This window comes from Myodes glareolus, chromosome 3, assembly GCF_982192425.1.
Source record: "Myodes glareolus chromosome 3, mMyoGla1.1, whole genome shotgun sequence".
In the NCBI taxonomy this organism is placed as follows: domain Eukaryota; kingdom Metazoa; phylum Chordata; class Mammalia; order Rodentia; family Cricetidae; genus Myodes; species Myodes glareolus.
The window spans coordinates 21,670,018-21,694,446 of record NC_142028.1 but is presented as its reverse complement, the minus strand read 5'-3'; the positions used below and the strand labels follow the sequence as shown (position 1 = coordinate 21,694,446).

General features: G+C 38.4%; 2 protein-coding genes across 3 annotated transcripts in view; one reads left to right on the top strand and one right to left on the bottom strand.

The window, feature by feature from the left end:
* The first annotated feature begins 278 nt into the window (after positions 1 to 278).
* Clec9a (C-type lectin domain containing 9A) lies at positions 279 to 14,776 on the top strand. Its single transcript, XM_087904095.1, has 6 exons — positions 279 to 612; positions 1,875 to 1,955; positions 9,076 to 9,222; positions 11,800 to 11,951; positions 13,413 to 13,534; positions 14,612 to 14,776. The coding sequence occupies exons 1-6, from the start codon at positions 522 to 524 to the stop codon at positions 14,742 to 14,744; spliced, it is 726 nt and encodes a 241-aa protein (XP_087760221.1). The 5' UTR covers positions 279 to 521; the 3' UTR covers positions 14,745 to 14,776.
* Clec1a (C-type lectin domain family 1 member A) overlaps positions 2,274 to 24,429 on the bottom strand; it is a 46,870-nt gene continuing 24,714 nt past the window's right edge. Inside the window, exons 4-7 of one of the 2 annotated variants that reach the window (XR_015737431.1) lie at positions 24,045 to 24,196; positions 22,049 to 22,167; positions 20,025 to 21,164; positions 2,274 to 3,660 (exon numbers count right to left, since the gene is read on the bottom strand). Coding sequence is in view for 1 of the 2 variants with exons in the window: in XM_048432319.3 (XP_048288276.1) it covers positions 21,014 to 21,164; positions 22,049 to 22,167; positions 24,045 to 24,196 (422 nt within the window). In the remaining variant the exon portion in view is untranslated. Of the gene's footprint in view, positions 3,661 to 13,737; positions 21,165 to 22,048; positions 22,168 to 24,044; positions 24,197 to 24,429 lie in introns of those variants that run through there. The other variant, XM_048432319.3, reaches the window with a different exon arrangement.

Genomic DNA, 24,429 nt, shown 5'->3' with positions numbered 1-24,429 from the left:
TATTTTGAAGTTTACTTATCTTAGCAGTCAGTGTTATCCTCACCAATAGACTGACTGGAAATGAATTTAGGGATGTAATCCCTTCCACACTTCCTTCTTTAAAAACCCAAAAGCTATATACAAGTTAGTTTGCCTAGATTGGACTGCCTTTATCTTTGTTCCCTGAGTCATCTTTGTGCTTTGTATTCTACACCAGACAGAAGTTTGCTCTGTGTATCTCATCTTCAGATCAGCTACTGTAAGGGAATCAGAGCAACAGTATAATTTGACCGTAGCCATTTTGAGTGGAGTATACTCATTTCTTCCTTTATTGAGTTATGTTTAAGTTTAAGCTTTAAAGGTTCCACTTTCTGAATGATGATGGATGATGTTCCTACCCTGCACCTTAATCTCCAGTGCACTTTACAGCTGGGAAAACATAGTCAGTTCTGTTTTCTGTACCAACCTACTCCTAATCACGAGAGGAGTTCTTTCTGTCAGGCTTCTGTGTAGGCTGCTTTACTTCTTCAAGCACCTTCAGCATGCACGAGGAGGAGATATACAGCTCTCTTCAGTGGGAGAGTTCACCCTCAGAGGCCTCTCAGAAATGTCTATCTCCTAGCAAATGTTCAGGTAACAAATTCAAAATGTGTAATAGAAAACTAGAAGTTTTTCTATGTGTGTTCTGTGATGAACCCAAGGTTTTTCTTCTGATCTGAGATAAGGTCTTTAGAGCATTCTAGTATACCTGATGTGTTCACTGGAATGGATGAATGAGTACAGGTGAAAATGAAAAAGGGCACTGGGCTCGGGATATATGATATATTCTCTCTCTCAAGTTTGAAAGTAGATAAAAGAAATCAAACAATTTTAATTATTTTAGTTTTTGCATGAAATGCTCAGCAAATATTTGACAAATACCAAGAAATGTAGGGAACAGTTGAAAATCTAGAAAAGAAATTCTTCATGCTGATGCAACTATGTTTTTATTATTTAATGCCTATTTCTACATCTTACGATATTTTTATTTAAAACTCTATAGTGCAGAATATTTTCAAGTAGATAAGTTTTTATTTTTACCATCATCTCTTTAATTCATCAACTAGATGTCACATATAATATCATACATCAAATAATTGGGTGGACTTTAAAAGTGCTTTATTATGTAGTTATATTTTTAAGTCTTTAGTATTGACTTGGAACAAATTCACGAATTGAGGCTGACTTCCCCATACCAGATCCCCAACCCAGTACTAGCCTCGGAATCTCTTTTATCACATACAGCACCATTTCAAGGTTCCAGGGATGACTCAGAGCCATCCCAGGCAAGGTATTATCTGGCCTATCACAACATGTAAGGATCCGTTTATTTTTCTTTGGATAATATGAATAATTTAAGAAGCCACGTCACTCACCTTTCCTCCTTCAAGAGTTGAAAACTGAGCTGAAAATTTTTGTTCATTTTCTAAACTGCTCATTAAAACTAAAAATAGTTTAATGAGTCATGTTCAAGAAATTCTGAAAACAGGTAAGAGAGTCTTGATGTTAAGAACTTAAGTTTGCCTAGTTGCCATTATTGAGATTATTGAAAAAATAGGTAGTAAATAAATAGATAGATAGATGTAATTGCTTATTAAAGTCATAATATTGTACATTAGGATCACAGAGTTATGGTATTAAGTCTAGTGAACTGGGTATTTTCCAGGACAGATGCATGTGAGGCTATAAGGTTCATTTGAGAGAACTGAAGCAAAGATTCTCCTCTTTCTGATAGAGTTTCTTTGTATTTCTACATTAGGAAGGAGCAATCCTGCTTCCACTCATCCTGACGTTTTCTCTACCCATCCCTTCCAACTTTCCTCTAACTTTTGCCGTTGTTCTGATTCCACATTTAGGAGCATGCTGTGCCATAACAGTGATTTCCTGTGTGTTCTGTGTGGGCTTATTAGCAACATCCATTTTCTTAGGCATCAAATGTAAGTATAAAAGCATGTTTTCAAAGTTACCTGTTTTCTTTTTTTTTTTGGTCATTCAGGACTTGCTTTTTATTTTTTTCCAAAGTTTATTAAAATACAAAAATCTCCATTTCCGCCCCTCCTCCCAACACCCTCCCACTTCCCCCACTCTCTCCCCTCCTCCCTCTCCATCCCCAATAACAGTCAGGGTCTCCCACCCTCTGGGTAGTTCAAGCTCCTCTCCCCTCCCTCCAGGTCCAGGAAGGTGAGCATCCAAACAGACTGGATCCCAAAAATCCAGTATATGCAGAGGAAACAAGTCCCAGTGTCAAAAGTTACTTGTTTTCAAGGATGGGTTTTTAATTGTGTATAGCTGTATTATTATGTAAAAAGTCCAGATGTCCAGATGTGTAAAAGGATAAAGAAATTAATTAAGAACTATTTGCATGTATATAAAAGCTAAAAAGGCACTTTGACTTTTATTTAGAGGAAGTTCACACAGTGAAGCAGAAAAATCTGGTAAAAGAATGCAATTAATTAATTTAAAAACATTATCTAGAACCATTAGTAAAGATGTAGAGATGTAGTTATGTGATGTTTCCCATGAAAACAGGTTAGCAAACCATTTACAGAGATATATAGTTTTCTAAAAATAATATGCATATTAGGTTCATATATGTACATTCACTCTGCACGTGTGCTCACCAGGGTTTCAGCAAATATAACCTAAAAGGTAACCAGCACCATTTGAGTGTCATTTGCAAGGTGTATAGACTTCCAGAGAGATCAGTTTTTCTTGTGCCTTTTCTGTCTGCTTTCATATTTCAAACTCATCATTGAGGTACAGTGTGTGGCATCATGTATACCCAATAACTTTGTTTGAGAAATTTAGAATTATTTTGATTCATTTCCCCAAGAAATAACATTGTTCAGTCATTATTGCTAACTTGTAGTAAATTAACTACAATTCAAACACCATTAAAGGTCAAGCATTTGCTTCCTATGTAGTATGAAACTCCAAGGACGAGTCTCATTTCCCTTTCTTCTGTCTTATTACTATCTGATGCAACCCATGCCATCCTGAGCATAATAAGCAAAGCAGAAGTGACTTGAAATATGGCTCACCCAGTAAAATTCATTAAAATATTAAAACTGTAACTTTCTCTAAAGAAGATGATTATATTTCAATCCCTATATATTTCCAGGTTATTAATAAAATAAGGAACATTAATTTTCTACTCCTAACTCTAGGTGGTGCCCAAATCAAGTAGTTTTAAAAAAGAAGAAATTCATTCTTCAAGTGTGTAAAGAGTCTTAGATCTAACATCTAACAAGTTATTAATAAAAGGAAAAGTTGATGAGATGCACTTACTTCAACATAAAAATAACTGAGCACACAAGGCAGAAAAAGGCAGTACTTGCAAGTCACATACCCAAGCTTTGCTTGAGTCAGTAAAGCTCTCAGAACTCAACAAGAAACAAAGTCACTCAGTGATAAAATGAATGGCATGACAATGCATTTCACTGAAGAATTTAAGCAAGTGTCGAGGAAGCATAAAAACAGAGTTCAATATCGTTAGCCATTAGGAAAAAGAAGCTAAAACCACAGTGTGATACACTGCACACACCAGAAAGCAGAAATGACAAGCCAGCGACATCACAAGTTTGATGGGTCTGTGAAGCTGAAATACCAGTCATCTTTGGTAGGACTGTACAGTGATACAGCCTGTGGAAGAACGGGGAAACGGTTTCATTAAAACTTGACTTCTCACAGCCCAACAATTGCACCTCCGAACACTCACCTCAGGAACGTTCATTCACTAAAGCCTAAACACATTTGAGTATAGCACCTTGATTTGTAAGAACTAAACAAGAAGACAACCAAGATGTCCTTTGGTGAGTGGGTGGTTTAAAAAAATGTGGTAAATAATATCAAATAAATCCTTTCAACAATAAAATCTATTGCTCATAATTTGTCCACCTGTCCAGATGAATATCCAGGACAGCATCTTGAGTGGGAAAGAAAAACATACAAAATTTAAGGTTCTGTTTCTATAACATCATTGTAATAACAAAACCACTGAACCAGAACATGTTAGTGTTAAGGAATAGTAAGGACAAGAGGAGACTGGATTGTCTTCATAAAAGCTCAGTGTACTGGATCTACATGGTGATAGAGAAACTGGCATGCTATGGTGTTATCAATATTGATATTGATGTTGATATTCTAGTTGTGATATTGAACTTTTCAAGGTGGTATCATGGGATGGAGATTGGGCTAAGAGTTGATAGGATTATTGTCTTTTTAATTCAATTTTTTTTATCTTAAAACAATCTTTTCTCATTTTACATACCAATCCCAGTTCCCACTTCGTCCACTCCTCCCATTCCTCCCTCCTTCTCCCCACCCCAGCCACCATCCACTCCTCAGAGAAGGTAAGGCTTCCCATGCCGAGTCAACAAAATCTTACATATCAGTGTGAGGCAGGACCAAGGACATTTCCCCCTGTCTATACCAAGCCTAAGCAAGGTATACCACGAAAAATAATGAGCTTCAAAAATCCAGTTCAAGCACTAGAGATAAGTTCTGGTCCCACTGCCAGTGGCTCCACAGACTGACCCAGACAGACAACTGTCACCTGCTTTCAGAGGGCCTAATTTGGTTCTATTCTGGTTCCATCACTGTTGGTTTAGAATCAGTGAGCTCCCACTAGCTCAGGTCAGGTATTCCCCATCATATCTTGATCCCTTTGCTCATATTATCTCTACTCCCTTTTACTGGACTCTGGGAGCTAAGTCCAGTGCTTAGCTGTGTATCTCTGCATCTGCTTCCATTGGTTGCTGGATGAACATTCTATGGTGACAAGGTAGTCATCAATCTAATTACAGTGAAAGTCCAGTTCAGGTACACTCTAAGTTACTGCTTAGAGTTTTAGCTGGAATGAACCTTGTGGATTTCTGGGATTCTTTCTAGTTCCATAATGGTTCCCTCAATAAAGATACCTCTTTCCTTGCTCTTTCTCTCTGTCCTCCCCACCCCATCTTAGCCATCCCATTTCCAAATGTTCCCTTCCCACCTTCCCTTTTCTCTTCCCCTTCTCCCACCCTCCCACCACTCCCAATATTCTCAGGAGATCTTGTCTATTTCCCCTGCCCAGGGGAATCAATAAATGTCTCGCTTAGGGTTCTCCTTATTATCTAGCGTTTCTGGGGCTGTGGACTTTGCTTTATGTCTAATATCCACATATGAGTGAGTACACACTATCATTTTGTGGGGTGGGGGTCTAAGTTACCTCACTCAGGATGTTTTTTTCTAGTTCCATCTATTTGTCTGCAAATTTCAAGATGTCATTTTATCGCTGAGCAGTGCTCCATAGTATAAATGTACGAATATTCTTTATTCATTCTTCAGCTGGAGAACATCTAGGTTGTTTCCATGCTCTGGCTATTATGAATAATGCAGCTATGAACACCATTGAGCAAATGTCCTTGTGGTATGAGTATGCATCCTTTGGGTATATGCCCAAGAGTAGTATTGCTGGATCTTGAGGTAGATTGAGTCCCAATTTTCTGAGAAACTGCCATACTGATTTCTTCTATTTCTTATAACTACATATGAAACCTCAACTGCTGCAAAATAAAATTCTAGTTAAAAAAAAGTAAGACAGGAAGTCTCTGTGGAGGTTATATTCATTATCTTGATTGTAGAAATGACTTATTACATGAATATATTCCTGAAAATGCATCAGAGTCTTTCATTTAATCATAGTGATTCTTTTTGTGTGTCTTAACACACTGCAACATCAATGACCTGCCCTCCCCACACCCAAGTGTTTAATATATAAACTTAACTGCAAAACGAGTGAAGGGTTGAGGATCTTTTCTAATGAGCCCAAGGTCCTGGGTTTTGTGCCTAACACTGAAAAAACCACCACCGATAAAAATTTGGTTAACTAGAAGATAAAGCAGAAGAAATACACAAAATGTTTTCTGTACTTTTTTAAAGTGTGAAAGACATGATAGCAAAACACAGAAAACTGAGTGAGAGACAGAAACACAAAAAGACTAGGCTATGTGTTGTAATTTTTAATCTTGTCCACTTGGTTAGATTGAAAACAGTAAAGTGTTTCCAAACAGGATTAAGTAATTGGGAACTCTCTATGTGGGAAGCAATATTAGCTAGTCTGAAAGCCTGGATGGGGAAGAAAGAGCCCTCCAGGGTCAACACTATCTCCTTGCTTTCTAGCTGCTATGATTTGATTCATTCTGTTCCCCCACGACCTCCCCTTTGTCAGTTCCTTAGACACTTGCTGTGAGTTAAAAGTGGCAGCTAAGAAAGTATGGGTGGTTATGGGTGATAGTTACTCTCAAATGACAGGAAAAGTGCATAGACATCTGGGAAATGTTGACATTACACCTCATAGCTACAATGACATCAATCCCAAATATGTCAAAGTGTAAATATATCAATATAGACATGATATTATAGTTTCACATGTAAAACTAAAGTTACCAGGGATCTTAGCATAATGATAATTATTTTCACTTTTTAAATTAATGATACTTGCTAGATCTAGTCTAACATATTTTCTAACAATGCCATTGTTTCTTCCAACTTAAATTATACACCACAATATATCTTTTCTAATCTTTTTATCTAAAATATGCAACCTAAAATAAAAAGTGACAGTGTATTGGAAAAAGAATAAAAAAATTTCAGCTTTGTAAATAAGTCACCATAAATCAAGCCAAATGTGAAACTACAAAATGTACATGGTAGCTTATAGCTTACCAAAATCAATCTTTGAAACATGTGATATGCCAACAAAATCTCTAGGCACTGGACTGATTGCTAACAGAGACTAACAGGACCAAAACAACAGGATCTAACATTTTTGCTTACTGAGAATTTAAAAAGAAATTTAGTTTATTACATGATAAGAATATAACTTAATGGTACAGAAGTAAGGATATTGACAATAAAATCTCTTATTAGAAGGATATAGGAGTTAAGGGTAATAGTGAATCAGGCCTGCATTTCCCACAAATGCAGGGAGGAGGCAGGAGGAATAGGAGTGTAAGGTCATGTGTGGCAACATGGTGAGTTTGAGGCCAGCATGGGATACATGAGAGGCTGTCTCAAGAGAAATAGGAGAGGTGGGTATTTGGGCACAGAGAGACGGTAACTTTCCCTGGCTCTCTTTCCACTATTTCTTGGTTTTTTGTTGGCTCCAAAATCACTGGTGTTTGCCCAGAATACTGTGGTGTCAAGGGACCCCAGAGTCTTGCTTGGAGATTTTTATGTTTTGCTGATCATAAGGACAGAATTTTGCTGAGACTAGACAACCTGCCTCAGCAGAAGGCATCTCTCAGGGTCTCATTAAAACCAAGGTCAAATTATCTGGCATGCCGTCATCAATAAACAATGCAGACAAGTTTGTCACAACCTGGTTCCCAAATTCTCAGTCCCACAGTTACAGGCTGCACCATTTCCTAGACTGCATCATAGCCTGTCTGAAGGTCATTACCGTGTGAACTTGAGACTCTCTACTCAGCCTGATAGCAGGTTTGCTTGTTAATTCTCACAGCATGAAAAAGCAAAGGAAAGAACTAGAAAGCCGGATGGGAGGTGTGGTGTTTACAACGGCTATAATCACACATTCCACAGACAAGAAAATACGTCCAATTGCTTACGTCTGCGAAGAGAGTTTCAATCTCAAACAGAAGGAGAGACGGAAATGCAGATAACCTTGAAACACTGTAAAACAGCACGTATGGAGGGTAACAGAAATACTGAATGAAAATTAAATGTCCACCAACTTTTGATTCAGCCACTCATCTTTTTGTTTTGGTTTTATTTGTTTTATTTGTTTTTGTTTTTTGAGACAGGGTTTCTCTGTAGCTTTGAAGCCTGTCCTGGAACTAATGCTTGTAGACCAGGCTGTTCTCAAACTCATGGAAATCCGCCTGCTTCTGCCCCCTCCCTCCGAGGGCTGGGATTAAAGGTGTGTGCCACCACCACCCTGCAGCTAGCCTCTCACCTTAAAAATAGCTTTAAAATGTGTAAAATGAGGCAATGCTAAGATTCTTTTATGTGTTTTGATTTGTATGTGTGCTTACGTGTGTGTGTGTGTGTGTGTGTGTGTGTGTGTGTGTGTACGCTCATACCAGTTTATGTTGATATAGCTGCATATGTGTGGAGGACAGAGAAAAACATTAGGTATCATTCGTCAGGAGCCCTCCACCTTTTTAAATTACCACACAGTCTCTTTTTGGCCTGCAACTTGCCAAGTAGAGTATGCTAGCCAGCCAGGGAGTTCCAGAGATTCAATTATCTCCATCTACCTAGTGTTGGGATTGCAAGTGTGCACCATCATACCCAGCTTTTTACACAGGTTCTGGGAATGCAGGTCCTTAGGCTAGTTCAACAACAATTTATATTAGCTGAGATATCTCCCCAGCCCCAAGACTAAGATTCTTTAAACAGCACCCCCCCACCCCTTGTCATTCAAGAGGATTAGCTATTTGATAATAAAATCATAGTGGTCTTGTCCAACATGCTTGAGATCCTAGGTTCAATTCTTAGCTCTGCAAAACAAACAAGCAAAATCAATCACTTAATTAATTTTTAAAATAGTATCCCAAAACTGCTGAAGGAACTCATGACACATCAACACAGTGCATTCCTACACTGTTATAATGAGTCAATGTGTGAGAGCTTTTTGTGTACTTAAGAAAATGAATACTTAAATATACTCAAGTAATAAAACCAAATGTTCACCAGCATGTAAACAGGATATATCACCCTTTGAATAAATGTTGAAGAGGAATTTTATATTGATCTTATTTTAATTAAAGTATTTCTGAGAAAATGTGTTAAAGAAATTAATAATTTTATCTGCTCTTAAGGAGTGAAACTGGGTAAGCAAAAGAAAAATTAATGGCCAAGAGGTTTTGTTGTTGTTTTGTTTTTGTGTGTGTGTCCTTTGTAATACTTGATTCTTGGGTAATTTTAAACAAAAACCAACAGCCAGGAAAATTCTGTTCTCATTCTCACTGTTAGTTTTCTTTGATTCTTGTTTGGGGATTACTTCCCTGTAAAATGTCAGTGTTTAATGAGGATTGTGTGCCGTTGTCACAGTCTTCCAGGTGTCCTCTCTTGCAATGAGTCAGCAGGAAAGACTCATCCAGCAGGACAGAGCATTGCAGAACCTCACAGAATGGCAAAGAAATTACACCCTGCAGATGAAAAACTGCCAAGCCTTGCAGCAAAGGTCTCCCCCTTCAGGTACTTCATAGTGGATCAGTGTGGTTTTGTATTGTTTGTCTTATAGCCTAGGCTGGCCAGACCTCATGATGACTGGCTCCCAACTTGTGGTGTCTCTGTTGCCTCAGCCTCCTAAGTGCTGGGATGACAGTCGTTAGATATCATACCCAATTGAGAACAGGGATCTCAATGGAGATCCAATGTGTGCAGCATGGACTAAAAAGAAACGATTTTGTGTAGCCTGTTCTCTATGAATTGTTAAGGTCTGGAGTGAGTACTGAGACATGTCTGAAAGATGAAAAATAATCAGGTCATGAAAAGAGACAGGAGATCCTTACCCAGGAATCTGGTTATAACTTCTCAACCATAGGGGGAATCAAATTCCAGGCCCATTAACTACCACTTTTCTCCCTGAGCTGTACACCTTGAGCTGTTTTCTAGGAACCAGACAGAAATCTTCTAACAGGGCAGGAGCATTCACTGAACTCCTGTGCAGCCCTGGTGGCTCCTGGTTTTACCTTATCAGATTGTAATTCTACCCAAGGCATCTCCAGAGCCACCTGATAGTCTCCCTTATCAAAATGCAAAGATTTCTTAGAGATATTTTGGGCTGTAATTCTAGAGACAGCAAAACTGCATGCAGACCCTACGTGAGGACAATTACCTCTGGCTCTCTTTGAGGAACCCATTGCCCGTTCTTGGGTATGTCCTAGTTTTAACAGTTCAGCCTTAGGGAAGCCCACACCATGCTTTCAGGTGGCTCTTACTTTTGTCCCAGTGCCTCTCTTTCACCTAACTTTCATGGTTATTAAAGTCTATATTAAAATACCTTTCATAATCTCTAACTCCGTTTCAAACTGTGTTGAAATTCTTTTCTGTGTTAAGTAAAAAAAAAAAAAAATCCAGTTTGTCCAGAATTCCTGTCCTAAAAGATTATCTAAACTCTTTATGTTGCTTAGAGTCATAGCCCTGAGCTCTCCGTCCCCTCACAGCTGCAAGTATGATGTAATTTCTGCTGCTCTGCAGGTAGTTCAGTTTCTTCTACATCTTCCGATGAAATGTTGAAAAGACTGAAATCCTTTAACATTCTGTTAAATAAAGTTTACAGCAAGATCAAGTGGAATGCGTGTGATTCCTAAGCAGGGCTTTAAGAATCAACAATATATGTCGCTCATTCACTATTTTCAATTAACCTAGTCACTATTTTCAAAAAACCTAGGCCTATTTTCAATTGTAGTTCCAAACTTCTCAATTCATCTAATTTGTCTCCTGCTTTAGGCTCAATTACAAATAGCTAAGCATAAGAATTTGCTTCTTTAAAGAGCAGCTTTCAGCAGTTCAGGAGCTCAAGGAAAGATGTGCAGTTGGCCAACTAGTTACTCAACCGACTCTTTTAATCTGAGGAAATAAAACTTAATTCTCTGTGGCTGGCGAAAAAGAAACACACACACACACACACACACACACACACACACACACACACACACACCTCTTCAGGTCTCTCTTCTCATTATTTCTTTCCTTACTTCTCTTCTGATGTATCCCTCCTGTCTCTCTCCTGATGTCTTTTTCCAACTAACTGTATTTCTTTCCCTTATTGCTTCTATAGCCCCACAAAATCTTTAAAGCAATATAAAGATTGCAATGTGGTTACCTTCTATTTTTCAAGTGAATAATTACAATGACTAGAAGTGAAAAACAGCTTGTTTCCCATTTCCTTACATAATTAAACATTTTGTGTATTATAGGTAAAAAAAAAACTCAAATTATTTCCAAGGACTCACATATAGTCACTAAGCAACTTGTTTTAGATTAGCAAGTAAGATATTTTTCTCTGCTACCTCTTTCATTGGCAATCTGCATTTTTACAGTTACAAAGAAAGAATCAATCATTTTATTGTTTTTCTCAAAAGGTAGTCATATAAAAATCTTCAAAGTATCAGTTCGGTCTTGGAAACTATTTATGAAGTATTTCTCCCCCCACATGGAGTGCTTCTCTCTAGTAACCAGGGATCTCTGTGTTTCTCTGTCTCCCTTCATAAGACTATGCTAGAACCGCCCATCAAATCTGTGCTAATTCCTCTGTGTGCAGGTCACTAACCGTCCTTTGGGAGTAGATTATTTCTTAAGACATGTTCCATAAAAAGCACATTAAATATTAAAGAGCAATTCTCAATTATAATGAAGTAAGACATTGTTTCGTCATATGTTCAGTATGCACCTGTTTCCAAGCCACTCTTTTCATACATTAATTGATCTCTTTCCATATATGAAACATTTTCTTGATTAAATCTCATAATTAAAGCATCAATTGAAGGCTTCCTTCTCATCCTAGTCAATGGCTCAGTGGGGGAAAAATCGATCAGTTTTTGATATAGGAGGAAAGATTTAAGTGAAGCCATCTCCACGTTGATTTTTAGCTGAAACCAATTTTCAGAGAACTATTTCAAGTGGAAATTACATAAATCATATTGTGCTCAGCCTCAGAGAAGCTGGATGAGTAGGTGCTGCCTCATGGGTGCCATCTGTTTATTTTAAGGGAGTTGGGATGCCAATTTTGTGATTGATGACTATTAAGGAAATGTTTATGTTTTGAAGGTAGTAACTGCAGCCCTTGTCCACACAACTGGATTCAGAATGGACAAAGTTGTTACTATGTTTCTCAAATTTGGAAAATATGGAATGGCAGCAAGGAAAATTGTTCAAAGGAGGGCGCAAGACTCCTTCAAATAGACAGCAAAGAAGAAATGGTAAAAACTCTTCTATAATTTCACATCGTTCTGAAAATACCATGTTACTCATTGAAATGAAGTACAGAGTCTCATAAAATAAAATTCCTTAATTTTCTATAGCAGTGGAAATAGTACATTTTTATATAAAATAGTATATTTTTAACATAAGTAATAACGAGGCAAAATAGAGATTCACATAATTTCCTTTCCCTTCAGTTGGAGAAGTGAAAATGAGGTTGGTTTTTCATAAATTGAGGAATACAGGTAGTTTATGCCCTTAGTCGACCGAGAAAGCGGGAGGAAGATGACAATGAGATGTGACATGCTCCCCGTGTACATACATATACATGCCAACTGCAGATGTTCTTAACTGCATTATGCTTAAATGAATGATGACACATGCTTGTAAACCCAGGACATAAAAGGATGAGACAGAAGGAACTCGAATTTGAGGCCTGTGTATCAGAATAAACCCTGACTCAAAAGCAAGCAAAAGTTACAAAGAGTAAAACCTGAACTCATGCCATGAAATGAACTGGCTTAATAAGAATGAGCATTTGATAAGCAGGTCGCTTCCCCCCGCCTGGCTCCCGGCTAGCTTTATCCAAAATAATTACATGGAAACTGTATTCATTTAAACACTGCCTGGCCCATTATCTGTAGCATCTTATTGGCTAATTCTCATATCTTACTTTAACCCATATTTAGTTATCTGTGTAGCACCACAAGGTGGTGGCTTACCAGGAGGATTCTAACCTGCGGCTGTCTCGGAGAGGAGAGTCATGGCGTCTGCCTGTCTCTGCTTTCTTTCTCCCACAATTTTGTTCTGTCTACTCCACTCACCTAAGGGCTGGCCTATCAAAAAGGCCAAGGCAGTCTCTTTATTAACCAATGAAAGTAACAATAGACAGATAACCCTCCTCCATCACAATACCTGAAGTTCAACCTTATAAGAACAACGGGAAATGTTAAAATCACTCAACAACTCAAGAAGCTTTAAATGACTTTACGATAATTATTTAAAAATTACTTTCTCTAAAAATGTCATGACAAAATAAAACATGCTTCATGTAACAAAATGTGTTCACAGTGAGTTGTGGCTGGAATCTCCAAGATTTCATATTAAAATTTAGTGGGGGAAAAATGGTCGCCATAGTGAAGGAACAAGCAGGTCTTTCTTTTTGATGATGAAATGTCAATGAGATTGATTTTAATATCTGCCAGACTCTGAATGTGCTCAAATTTTAATACCAGTTGCATGTATTTTTTGTAGTATTTAGCACACGGTACTGATTACCCAGCCAAAGAATCATGTGAGTGTGTGTGCATGTCCAACTTCACTTTAATGTCTCCTCTCCTTCTCCAACACTTACATTCTCACTCATTTCTGATTAACTAAATACCAGGCATTATATTGCCCAAGAGTTGGGGCTGCTGCTTTCTTTTCTGCACTTAGAGTTTGTGCCTTGTGTTTTATAGGATTTTATTGTCTGCAGCCTGTGGAAGCTCAGAAGAGGAGTTGAATACTGGGTGGGAGTGTATCAAGAGGGACTCAGCAGATCTTGGTTCTGGCAAGATGGTTCCTCTCCTCCCTCTGACTGGTAAGTGTATGAATGAGACACTACAGGAAAAATTAGGAATGGGAAGAAATTTTAAAAGCTTACTCTATATCTTGTGTTTCTTCTAGAAGACATAGAATTATGACACTTTTAGAGGGTACTGATTAGAATTATAACTAGTACGCTTATGACTTGGTTTTATTGTTTGCTTTGCTGTGATGAAACACCATGACCAAAAAGCAAAGTTGGGGAGGAAAGAATTTATTTGGTGTACATTTCCATATCTCTGTTCATCATGGAAGGAAATCAGGACAAGAACTCACACAGGGCAGGAACCTGAAAGCAAGAACTGGTGCAGAGGTCACGGAGGGGTGCTGCTTACTGACTTGCTCCTCATAGTTTTCTCAGCCTGTTTTCTTATAGAATCTAGGATCACCATCCCAGAAATGACACCATCCACAATGGGCTGTGCCCTCCCCCATCAATCACTAATTAAGGAAATGCCTTACAGGAATGCCTACAACCTGATCTTATGGAAGTATTTTCATAACTGAGATTCTCTCTTCTCAGATAACTTTAGCCTTTGTGTTAATTTGATATGAAACTATCCAACACAGCTTCTAAATCTTCTTCATCAGCTCTCCTACCATCATCCTCTTGAAAATTCTTATTATAATTTAAGTGTCTAAATGATCAATAAAATGTAGTATCAAAAACATTCTTTATGTCACAAAACTGAGGGAGCCTTCTGGTCAAAAGGTTGTAATAGCTATTGTGCAGTTTTTATATTGGACTTTCCAGATAGGAATGGAGATTGGTGGACACAATCAGATGCCTTAGTATTTCAAAACTGAGTCAAGAGAAACATGGTAGCTGTAAACTACATTTATGTAAACATGGCTTGGGTTTCTTTATAAGTTGCTTGTTCAAATTATATCATCCATGTATTTTTATTAAAAGTAAGAAGCTATTATTTGAAGGATAAAACCATCACAGAAGAATGCCTCATTAAAGCAAATTAAAATAAATCCAATGGCATCTCCAGAGTGTTTCCTTGTCAAATACCACTGTAATTTTCAAATGTAACCTGTAACCTGGGAAGCTAACTTACTTTTTCAGGTTGCCAACAGAGAATCAGTCATCAGTCAGCCAGACCTGTGGATACCTCAAAGATCGTTTCCTCTTCTTGGCTAACTGCAGCAGCAGGAGACACTTTATCTGTGAGAAGAATGTATTCAGATCCTGCATCTGAAAGGCATCTCAAAGCCACCTCTGCTGCACGAAGCTTTGGAAGAAGTCAAGGAGCAAATGCAGGAGGAGACTGGTGTGTAAGCCATGCAGGCAAACTGCTTTTATATTTACATGTGGCAATATTCTTGAATGCTTTGCAGATTTCAGTTGAACTTACTCAGTGCACTGAGGAGAAAATTGATTTAGAACTACAGAAGACCTGACCCGTTGAGAACAAAGAAGAGAAAATTATTTCCTGTTTATTTGGATATCCACAATGATTATCCATACCACAAAGAAATCTAGCCATCATTGTAGGAGTTTGCACAGTAATACCTGATTTGCTTTTTAATAAATAAATTTACCCCTATACTTAACAACTGATAGAGTTTTCTTCAGATCAACTTCCAGGAATTGTATACCATATGATCATGCTCTGAGAAAACTCAGAGAGATTTCCAAACTGTAGTGTTACCACCAATCATGTGCCTGGGTCCTTTAGCTTTAGAGAGAAATGAGCAGGATGGCGTACCTCCAGAGCTGGTACTCCTCCCAAGGCCTAGGGGTTAACCACACAGATATAGAAGCTTACAGTTCCTAACCCTTGGAGTTGAGGGTGTACTGTTCTAGGATCTGGGTGTGCAGAATAGAGACTTATTGCTCTGGGCTTTAATTACCTCTGGCCCCAGCTCTTGGCAGCTTTTGAAATCCTTGACCTTCAGAGGCAGCACCAGACAGCAGTCAGTAGCAGCAGGCAGCTACCACTAACGTTAAAGTTTTTAGATGACTCTTCCCCTAGCCCACTGTTTCTCTTCTCCGGTTGGCCACAGCATTCTGTCTTTACTCAGCCTTGCTTTTCGGCCTTTTCTTTTGTTGTCTCTGACTCCACCATTTCTCGGTGTCTCTCTGCTTCCGCTGTCCATCCTTTCTGCCATGACCCCTCTCTGGAATTCTGCTGGTCTCTTGCCCATCGCTTGTGCCCTGGTGATGGTGACTGAAGAGTCGCAGCTGCTTCTGGTGCTGCTTCTGCCTTTGCTGCCATCCTAAGCTTCTGCAGTTTCTCTTTGTGTTAACAGCATAGTTCGCTCTTCTAATGATAAAGCGCAAAGGAGACAAGAAAGGACCATTCAGGAAGTCTTGTATTGGTTCTAATGCTGCAACAGCAGGAGTGTCAAAGGAGGAGGCTCCCAGCTGATTTTAAACTGAGCTAAACAGCACACTTAATAGAGAAGACGAGGGTGTGGTGGGGGTGTCTGCATCAGTCACGCAGCCCTTCAATGACTGTATTTGCACAAATCACAGCACAGAATCTTCTTGACACACTCACAGGTCTTCCCTGGGGGTCACGGGTTGGAAGTGCTCCCTCTCTGGCCAGAGCGGGGATAGCTGCAGGATAGGCCTGGCCATCTGCAGTTTGCCAAAGAATGCTGCTTTTCACAGGATGGTCCAGCTAAGTGAGCATAGCAACTGGACCCTGTCTTCAACCGTGAGACAGCGGTCCTCTATAGCAGGTAGAGTGTCCGCAGAGTAAAGCACCCAAACCGCTTGACTGCCATCAAGGCAGTCTGACCCGTTGTTAGTAAAGAAGCTGCTTGGCTGACAGCTTGAATCATTCGCAAGAATTAAAAGCCTATTTACAATAAAGACTTACTAAAACCCCAACATATTATGATTCTAATAGCACTAAATAATACTTAAAAAATATCATTTAGCAGGTTTAACTCCTTCCGGAAAGCTGTCGAGTCACTGACTCTTTCTGGTCTGTCTCAGAAAGAATGAAGACTTCTTCTAGAGTTGACTGTGCTTTTCAGGCTGCAGAATTCTACTGGGAACAAAACCGTCCACGTAGGTGAAGGGATAGGTGATGTGAGGTCAGCACATCAGCACCAGCACGCCCTGCAGTGTAGGTGGCACCTTCGATGCCACCACTCCAGTCAAACAGCTCACAGTCTGCGTTGCCAAGATTAACAACCTGGCACTTGCGGCTGCCTGTCTCCGTGCCTCACCCTCCCCACTATAAATTTATAGTATGATGCACTTCAAAATTCTGCTTAAGAATGCAACCCTGATGTTACATGCAGGCTATAGAAAATCATATTTTAGGTAGGAAAGTTGACATGAAAATGCTTGCCACTTAAAGGAAGGAAAAATTTGCTAATTCTTATTATCATGTTCTCTGTCTACCATGTGCCATCCTTAAATCTTACTACATAGCATGCTCTCAGTAAATAGTTGCTAAATTCAATAAGGTTGTATTTAATCTTCTTTCATTCTGACAAGAAGATGCTGAGAGGTACAAGATTTTTATCCCTTTTTATTATTAAAATGGCATAACAGATAAATAATTTAAAAACCTGATTTACTGAGGCAGCAGAAATATTTAAATGAAACTAAGCATCCTTCAACCTGAAGTTCATTTCTCAGTGGCTATGGTGCTGCAGCAATGAGAAGATTGTGCCTTGGTCTTATTTTTGTTTATTTACCTTGTCATGACTTTTAAAAGGTAGAAGCACACACACACACACACTCACACACGAAAAAGAAATTTCTCTAGCTTTTTGCTGATCCTGGGAGAATAAATAGTTCAGAGACTGTGGAAGTTGTAGACTGTGTGGTTTTCACAGCTGGCAGCTGGTAGCTAAATATACTAACCTGGAAAACAGAAACAATGGTGATTTTTAACAGTAAAGACTGTTTGTCTCTGAGGTTCTTCAAAGGCTTGTCATTGGGCTATGTTTAGAGAAAGGATGGGAAGCACTGACAATTCTTCTCAGAAAAGTACAAGGAAACCAAATGCAAACATCCTCTGGCTGATGTTATCCAGCCTGTATACATACAATGCTGTATTTACAAGCCAGAAATTTATCTACAGTGCAGCTGATACAGGAGTCTACGATGTCCCAGGCAGTCATACTGCACCTACACAGATGCAGAGGTTGGGAGAGTTTTCAGTGTAGATTGCTAGTGATCCAGGATGCCTGTCCTTGTTGATGGTAATTAGCCATAAGAGGACCAGATTCTTGTGCCAATCCTACCAATGATAAATTATGTACTTTTAATCCATTTCACTGAGTGAACTTATTAAAACAGAGAAAAATGATAATTCCTCTGCAATTGGAGACAGGTTCTGCTACATAGTATTGCACACTGAATGCACAAATAAAATACTGAAATAATATTAATAGACTAATAAATTTGTTGTTAGAATCTAAAGATCTATTCATACAATGAGTTTTGAGTATCTTAAGTCACACAGTACTTTTTGTGTGACTTTCAAAAACTGCACTTGACTCCCAAACATTAAGGCTGGCCCCAGGGAAACCACTCAACTCTTGTACCTAGTATGTAATCTGTTTGTATTCCCCCATTACCCTTCTCAAACTTCCTGCTGTCACCAGGTTCCTGACCTGTTTCCTGCTGATAAGTCCTGAGAGTGTTCAATATCCTCAGGAAAGAAATAGCTCATTGTGTACCCAAGGGAGCGTGTTCTATGGGAAAGGCCATGGTCCCTGTTTGAGTCTTCCTGCGCTTTCTTCATAATTACCTACACAGTAAAAGACCACAAAAATGTCTTCTCATCCTAAGAAAGCCAGTTCATTTGGTTTCCTATTTTCATTATCAGCAAGCCTTATCTTAAAATTCTTTTTATGATTGATTCTTGTTTCTTAAATATTTGTAGAGGCAATGTTGTACCATACTCCCTTTTTCTCATCTTTTGGTCTTTTGGGATGTTTGCTTATGATGTTATCAATATTATCAGGCTTGAATACAGAAAGGGGGACTAAGGGTAATAATGAAGAATAAGATCGAGAGAAGATATTTTTAAAATACAATTTCTTTCTTTTTCTTCCTGAAATAACATTTTGCTTGAAATCTCAGATTTGAAATAAGAATGTTATTCACCCTCTAGATAGCTAGACTTTATCAGTCAATCATAGTTACAGAGACAGATGTCTTCTTCCCTCCAGGAGTCCAGAATGCTAGAGTCAAACTTAAATGAAAGTCATGGTCCTTGTTTACAATTAAGTACACAAAGTTTGTGAGTTTCTCTTACTGTCTCCTGTTTCCTTCTGCAGGTTTATACAACAATTGCTTAATAATGTATTTGACCTTTGTTTATTTTTTTAGGTTTTTGTATTAGTCACTTTAACTGAGCAGGAAAACTGTCATCATTTTGTTAATTATGGAAAATATTTGAGAATTTTTTTACCTTTAATGAATAAAGAATTTGCATTTGTGTTACCCTATAATTAAACAAGAACCACTAAACCATTTTAAATATTTTCTTAATTTACCTTAAATTTTCTACTACAACCTACATTATGAGACTCACTTCACATTTACTTCATTTTAAGTAACATCATTGGGAAATTAAAAATATTTCAACTTTTTAGTCAGACAGATGAAGTGATGTGATTTGCTCAATAAATAAATCAAACCAAGAAAGACCTAAACCCCTCAAGTTTTAAAACTAACCATGAATACATTATGTTCACTTGACACAATAACCCTGCACAGAATTCATTCATCATTGAAGAAACTCCCCAGCTGATTGGAAGGAAATCTAAAAGAAAATTTAAGCAGCCCATCAGTCATATTTGGATAAATGACTGTTATCAAATTAAGTCTTATGAAAATAAATATAGAATTGTTCTCATTACAAAAGGGCTAATTTAGTAATTTCACCATGAAATAGATGTTTCCCAGTTTTTACTGCTGAAAACTAAGAGTGTGACATCTGATACTTGTGCTGTCAACCCTAGAATGCTGACTTTTCTATAAGCAATGAATCCAGTTGACATAGTGTTATTCACAACAACTCCCATTATGGCTTTGAATGTCATCACCCAGAGAAGCTAATGTCTAGTCAAGAGTTTGGCTGTGTAAACTTCACAGCTTCTCTTTCTCCTCCAACTCCTGTTTAGATATCATGTGGTCTACCACACCTCAGGTACTCAACAGACCAATATTGATGTCGTAATTTTGCCACAACCATTTCACTTTAGAAATATCATACAGCCATCCTTTTGAAGACAATTTGTTTTGTATACTTTCTTATCCTCAGATATTCCATAAACAGTAGCCTCAGAGTGATTCCACCAATGGTCAAGGCACAAGTAGTCAACCAGTCTGTTAACACAGTAGTGAAAAGCATTCCCTTGCTGATTTTTCCCCCAGGTCACAAATCCATTCTAAAACCATACCCATTTCACATTATTGACATGTATTATTATTAAATCTTCAGTACCTGGAAGGTATAAGCATGTTTCAAATGGGATGGAGGAAGAAATAAAACTATTACCAGTATATTTAAAGAGACTAAAATTTCTCTCCAGTCTCCTTGTTGGAGTACAGGGACAGTAATTTTAACTTCTATGAGAGGTGAGATCATCTCTTTCCTAGGAAACATGATTGGGGAAGGACATAACGATGGACTGGAGATTGACACAATGAGAGTCAGTTCGGCTGGAAAGATGATCAGCGGTGTAGCAGCTGAAGCGATTGAGAGCCTTGGAAAGGCAAAGTGTGAACTGGAAACAAAAAGAATTAGCTGTGTATAACAGTCCAGGAGTGGGACATCTGCCAGTTTCTCTTGGACTTCCTGTTAGGACAGAGGACTCCAAAGGACCCCACTTTTTTTCTCTATTCTCTGATTTGTTTTGTTTTTCTCCTTTCTCCTTCTTTCTTTCTTTCCTTCTTTCTTTCTTTCCTTCTTTCTTTCTTTCTTCCTTTCAACTCTCTTGTTCTTTTGTTCCTTTTTGCTGTTTGAGAAGAGATCCTCATATAACCAAGGATGGCCTCCTTTCTATATAGCTGTGAGTGGCCTTAAACTTTTCTTGTCTTGCCTCCACTATCAAAGTGCTGAGAGCTGGAAGGCACCAAGACTTGTGTAGACACCACCACACACAGTGAGTGGCTTCGTATCACCCCCTCTATTTTCTTATGTGCCTCTTTTCCTAGTGTAAAGGAGACATGGGAAACGGTGAAAACAGTCACTGGGAGACATCTAAAAGCCTTCTGAAAATCAAGGAGGAAAATGCTCTAGCCTACTGAGGCTAGTTGGTGCTTCATAAAAATCTTTGTGACCGGTAAAAGTGTGCAAGAACCGGCGCTCAGGTATGGATGATGCTGAGCCAGAATGAGGAGAACCTCTCAAGTACCAGTCCCCGCAGCTGCTTCTCTGTTTCCCAAAGCTTCGAATATCCATTGCGTTGGCCTCACTTGACTCAGTCCTTTGGCTGGTGGTTGAAGCTGCCCTGTTGACTTCCTCTGCTAAATGTTTGATGCCACCTACTGGAGCAGCTCAGGTACCACCCTCCCTGCCATCCGCTCACAGGCACACCTCCTCAGCTCTTTGCAGTCCTTTGAGAAAGCCTTTCCGTTGAAGATGGTCATACAGTCCCTGCTCCTTTGGTTGGTGGGATCTATTATAATCTCAAACCTTAGGAAAGAAAAAGAGAAAAATTTAATTTGGTCAGAATTTATTTCTAAAGTGGAATATCTAGAAACAATAAAAATGTGTCCCTCAGGTGACAGAGATGATGATCTCTCTCCCTAGGATGTCTTTGCTGGAGAGATGGGGCCAATGAATTCAGTTTTTAACCCTTCAGTCACCACTTCATTCTTAGAAGTAACTGACTACTCAAAGCAACAAAAACTGTTCTTAGATAAAGCAGACACACACTCTGATTTTACCACAATTTAAAATTTTCTACCATTTCTAGTATTCAGTTTACTTAATTAAAAATACAAATGATTACATTATTACATCATGTTCTACCATACACAGAGAATGGAATCTAGTCTAACAGAGCTTTAAATGTAATAAACTTTCCTAAAGAAATTACATTTACCTATGCCATAGAATTTCAAGCACACCTTCTCTAAATGCTTCTGTAGTAAATACAATATTTTAATTTGCATGATAAAGTGCAGAGAGCCAAGAACTCTCTGAGGCAATAACTTAACTTGACAGATTGGATGACCCTGGATGACCACTATACATCTGAGTCTGCTAGGTCTCTTGTTAATTTAATTATTCATCCCATGAGATTTCCTCTCCCTTTTCTTCTCTCTCTCCTCATTACTCGCTTCCCAGTAGTGAGTGACTCTCTACTACTGAAATCAGCCAGGAAACCACCTGCTGATATTTGAAAACCCTTTCCTTCTCTCTCTCCCCTCTGTTTTCTAAGCCATTTTCAACACAAGCACTTCTGGGCCTCCACCTGCAAGCACACTATGCAATACAAAACAGATGCTCCATAATTACTGCTGAACTTCACTGCTAATTAAATGCCTCTCGCACAGAATGCTCTGAAGGCTTACAGTTCAAAGGAGTAAGGTGTCCCATCTGTCCACAGCCACGCTTTGCCACTGCCATTGCGGGAGAGCCCTGTCCAATAAGAGTAGAAAAACTCAGAGTAGCTCTGAGGCATGGCAAAATCCTGTGAAAGGCACACAAGAAAATGTTTAGCTTCGAAATGCTTCAACTAGGAGTAAAAGGCACTTGTCATGAAGCCGATTAGAAATTTGACCAGTAAGTAAGAGACAAAACGATGTGCTTTGTCTTAGTAAGCATGAAATATACGTTGATATTATGAAAACGGAAGCCATATCAACCAATAAAAATAGTTGACCAATTATTCTTAATGTATAAGATTAAGCAGAAAATTGGTATATGAGAGGAACTGAATGTGGTGGCACACGCCTTTAATCTCAGCATTCAAATAGCAGAGGCAAGCGGATCTTTGTGAGTTTGAGGACAGCCTGCTCTACATAGCCCACTCCAAGATGGCCACAGGTACAAAGTGAGACCTTGTCTCAAAAAATAAATGAGGGAAAGAGATAAAAAGACAGAGAGACAGAGATACAAACACACGGAGAGACACAGAGAGACAGAGGGGAAAATGGGTGGTCTGAAATACGGCTCAGTTGGCTCAGTGCTTGCTTAACTTCCGTTGAGCTTTGTATTCAATCCTTGTCTCCAGAAATAATTGAATTTTAATTAACTGATTAAACACTAAATGTTATTGTCATTACTCTTAATTAATGTATTAAGACAGAACAAAAATAAATGGGAGAAATATTTTTAAAATAAGTAAAATTATTCTAGAAAATGGAAAAATTGTTAGTACAAAACAAGAGAAGTAACTGTTATAAGCAAGAATAAAATTATGGAAATACTTTAACATAAAAAAATAAAGGAGATTTATAATGATAACATGAACCTCACACAAAAAGAAGAGAAAAATATACATTTCTATATGCTAATATATGGCAACTCCTTTCCCAATACTGTGCTGTAAAAACAAGCATTGTATGCTTTACTTCATATTTGAATGCTAGTTCTGAGTCTTTATATATGTGCATTTAAATTGCGGTACTCAGAGAAGGCAAGAAACTAGTAAGAGGCCATTGGGACATTTCACATAAAAGGAAACAGAATGCCAGTGGTATGAAGGAGAGAAATGGAACAGGAAGTGTTAAATGGGATGCAGGTGAGAGGACAGGGTAGACTAGAAGTAGTGACCTTTGAAAATGCTGTGTACAAATCTATTACTCTAGTATCTCACTAAAATGCATACATGTTCATATATAAAAGTGTTTAAGTGAAGTTGTCCAATAATGGGGCTATCAAACAAAAGGCACATATCAACAAGTCTTGGGATGTAGCTTAGTGGTAGGTTGTCTACCTTACATTCATGAGACCTGAATCCAATTTACAGCACTGAAAATAAATCCCAGTTCCACACCTTTGCCAAAAACCTGTTGGTCAGTGAGGTTCTAGAGACACCTAAATAAGTCACAACTGTTCTTAGATTTGCCTTGATCAACCTTCTGGAAAGAGGAAGAGAAGGAGTAGGAGGAGGAGAAGACGTGTGTGTGTGTGTGTGTGTGTGTGTGTGTGTGTGTGTGTGTATAATTTACAATAATTATTTGATGGGATATTTTTCAATTAAAATATTTTTAACATTTTTAATGGAAAGATGGGCTGTAATATTATCATTTTTCTTAGATTGTACCAATATTATTCTCTTTCTACCTCATCTCAGAAAAAGAAATTAGGACATTTTCTACTTGTCCATTGACTGAAGGGGCAGTCAAATGAAATATGAGCTACTTCTCATATTTATGTGCAGTAGGTATTTGGGGAGAACACAGTTTTTATACACTTCAGGGATCATTTGCAGCAATTGGAGTATGACTTGCTCTTCGCTGTGAGCAAGAATGGAAATATGTGGGTCAGAAACTTGACTCCGTACAGTGTTCTTGCCCTGTTCTTTTGGGGGACTCCTTGAAATACAGAGGCTCAGAAACTTACCAGCTCTTCCTGTGTGCTTATCTTCAGCATGGTGGCATTTTCAGCCAAGCAGAAATATTCACAGCCCTGCCAGTTTTTGCTCTCTTTATAGAACTGGTAACATTTGTCCTCATGCCACTTCCATTTTTCTGGGCAAGGGCTGCATCTGTGTCCTTGGAAGAAAACAAACAAACTTTGGTTAATTATCTTCTGCCTGGATCTACTATTTTTCCACTTTTGGAAATAAATAATGCTTGATATTCCAAAAACTAATTTAAATCTCTTAGGTATTTGAGTGAACACCTGTGTTATCCACCCACTCCACCCTAGGAATAATCTATAGTCAGTGTTAAACATTCAGTGAAAATTAAAAGATAGTGCTTATATGGCGTATTGCATCTGGTGT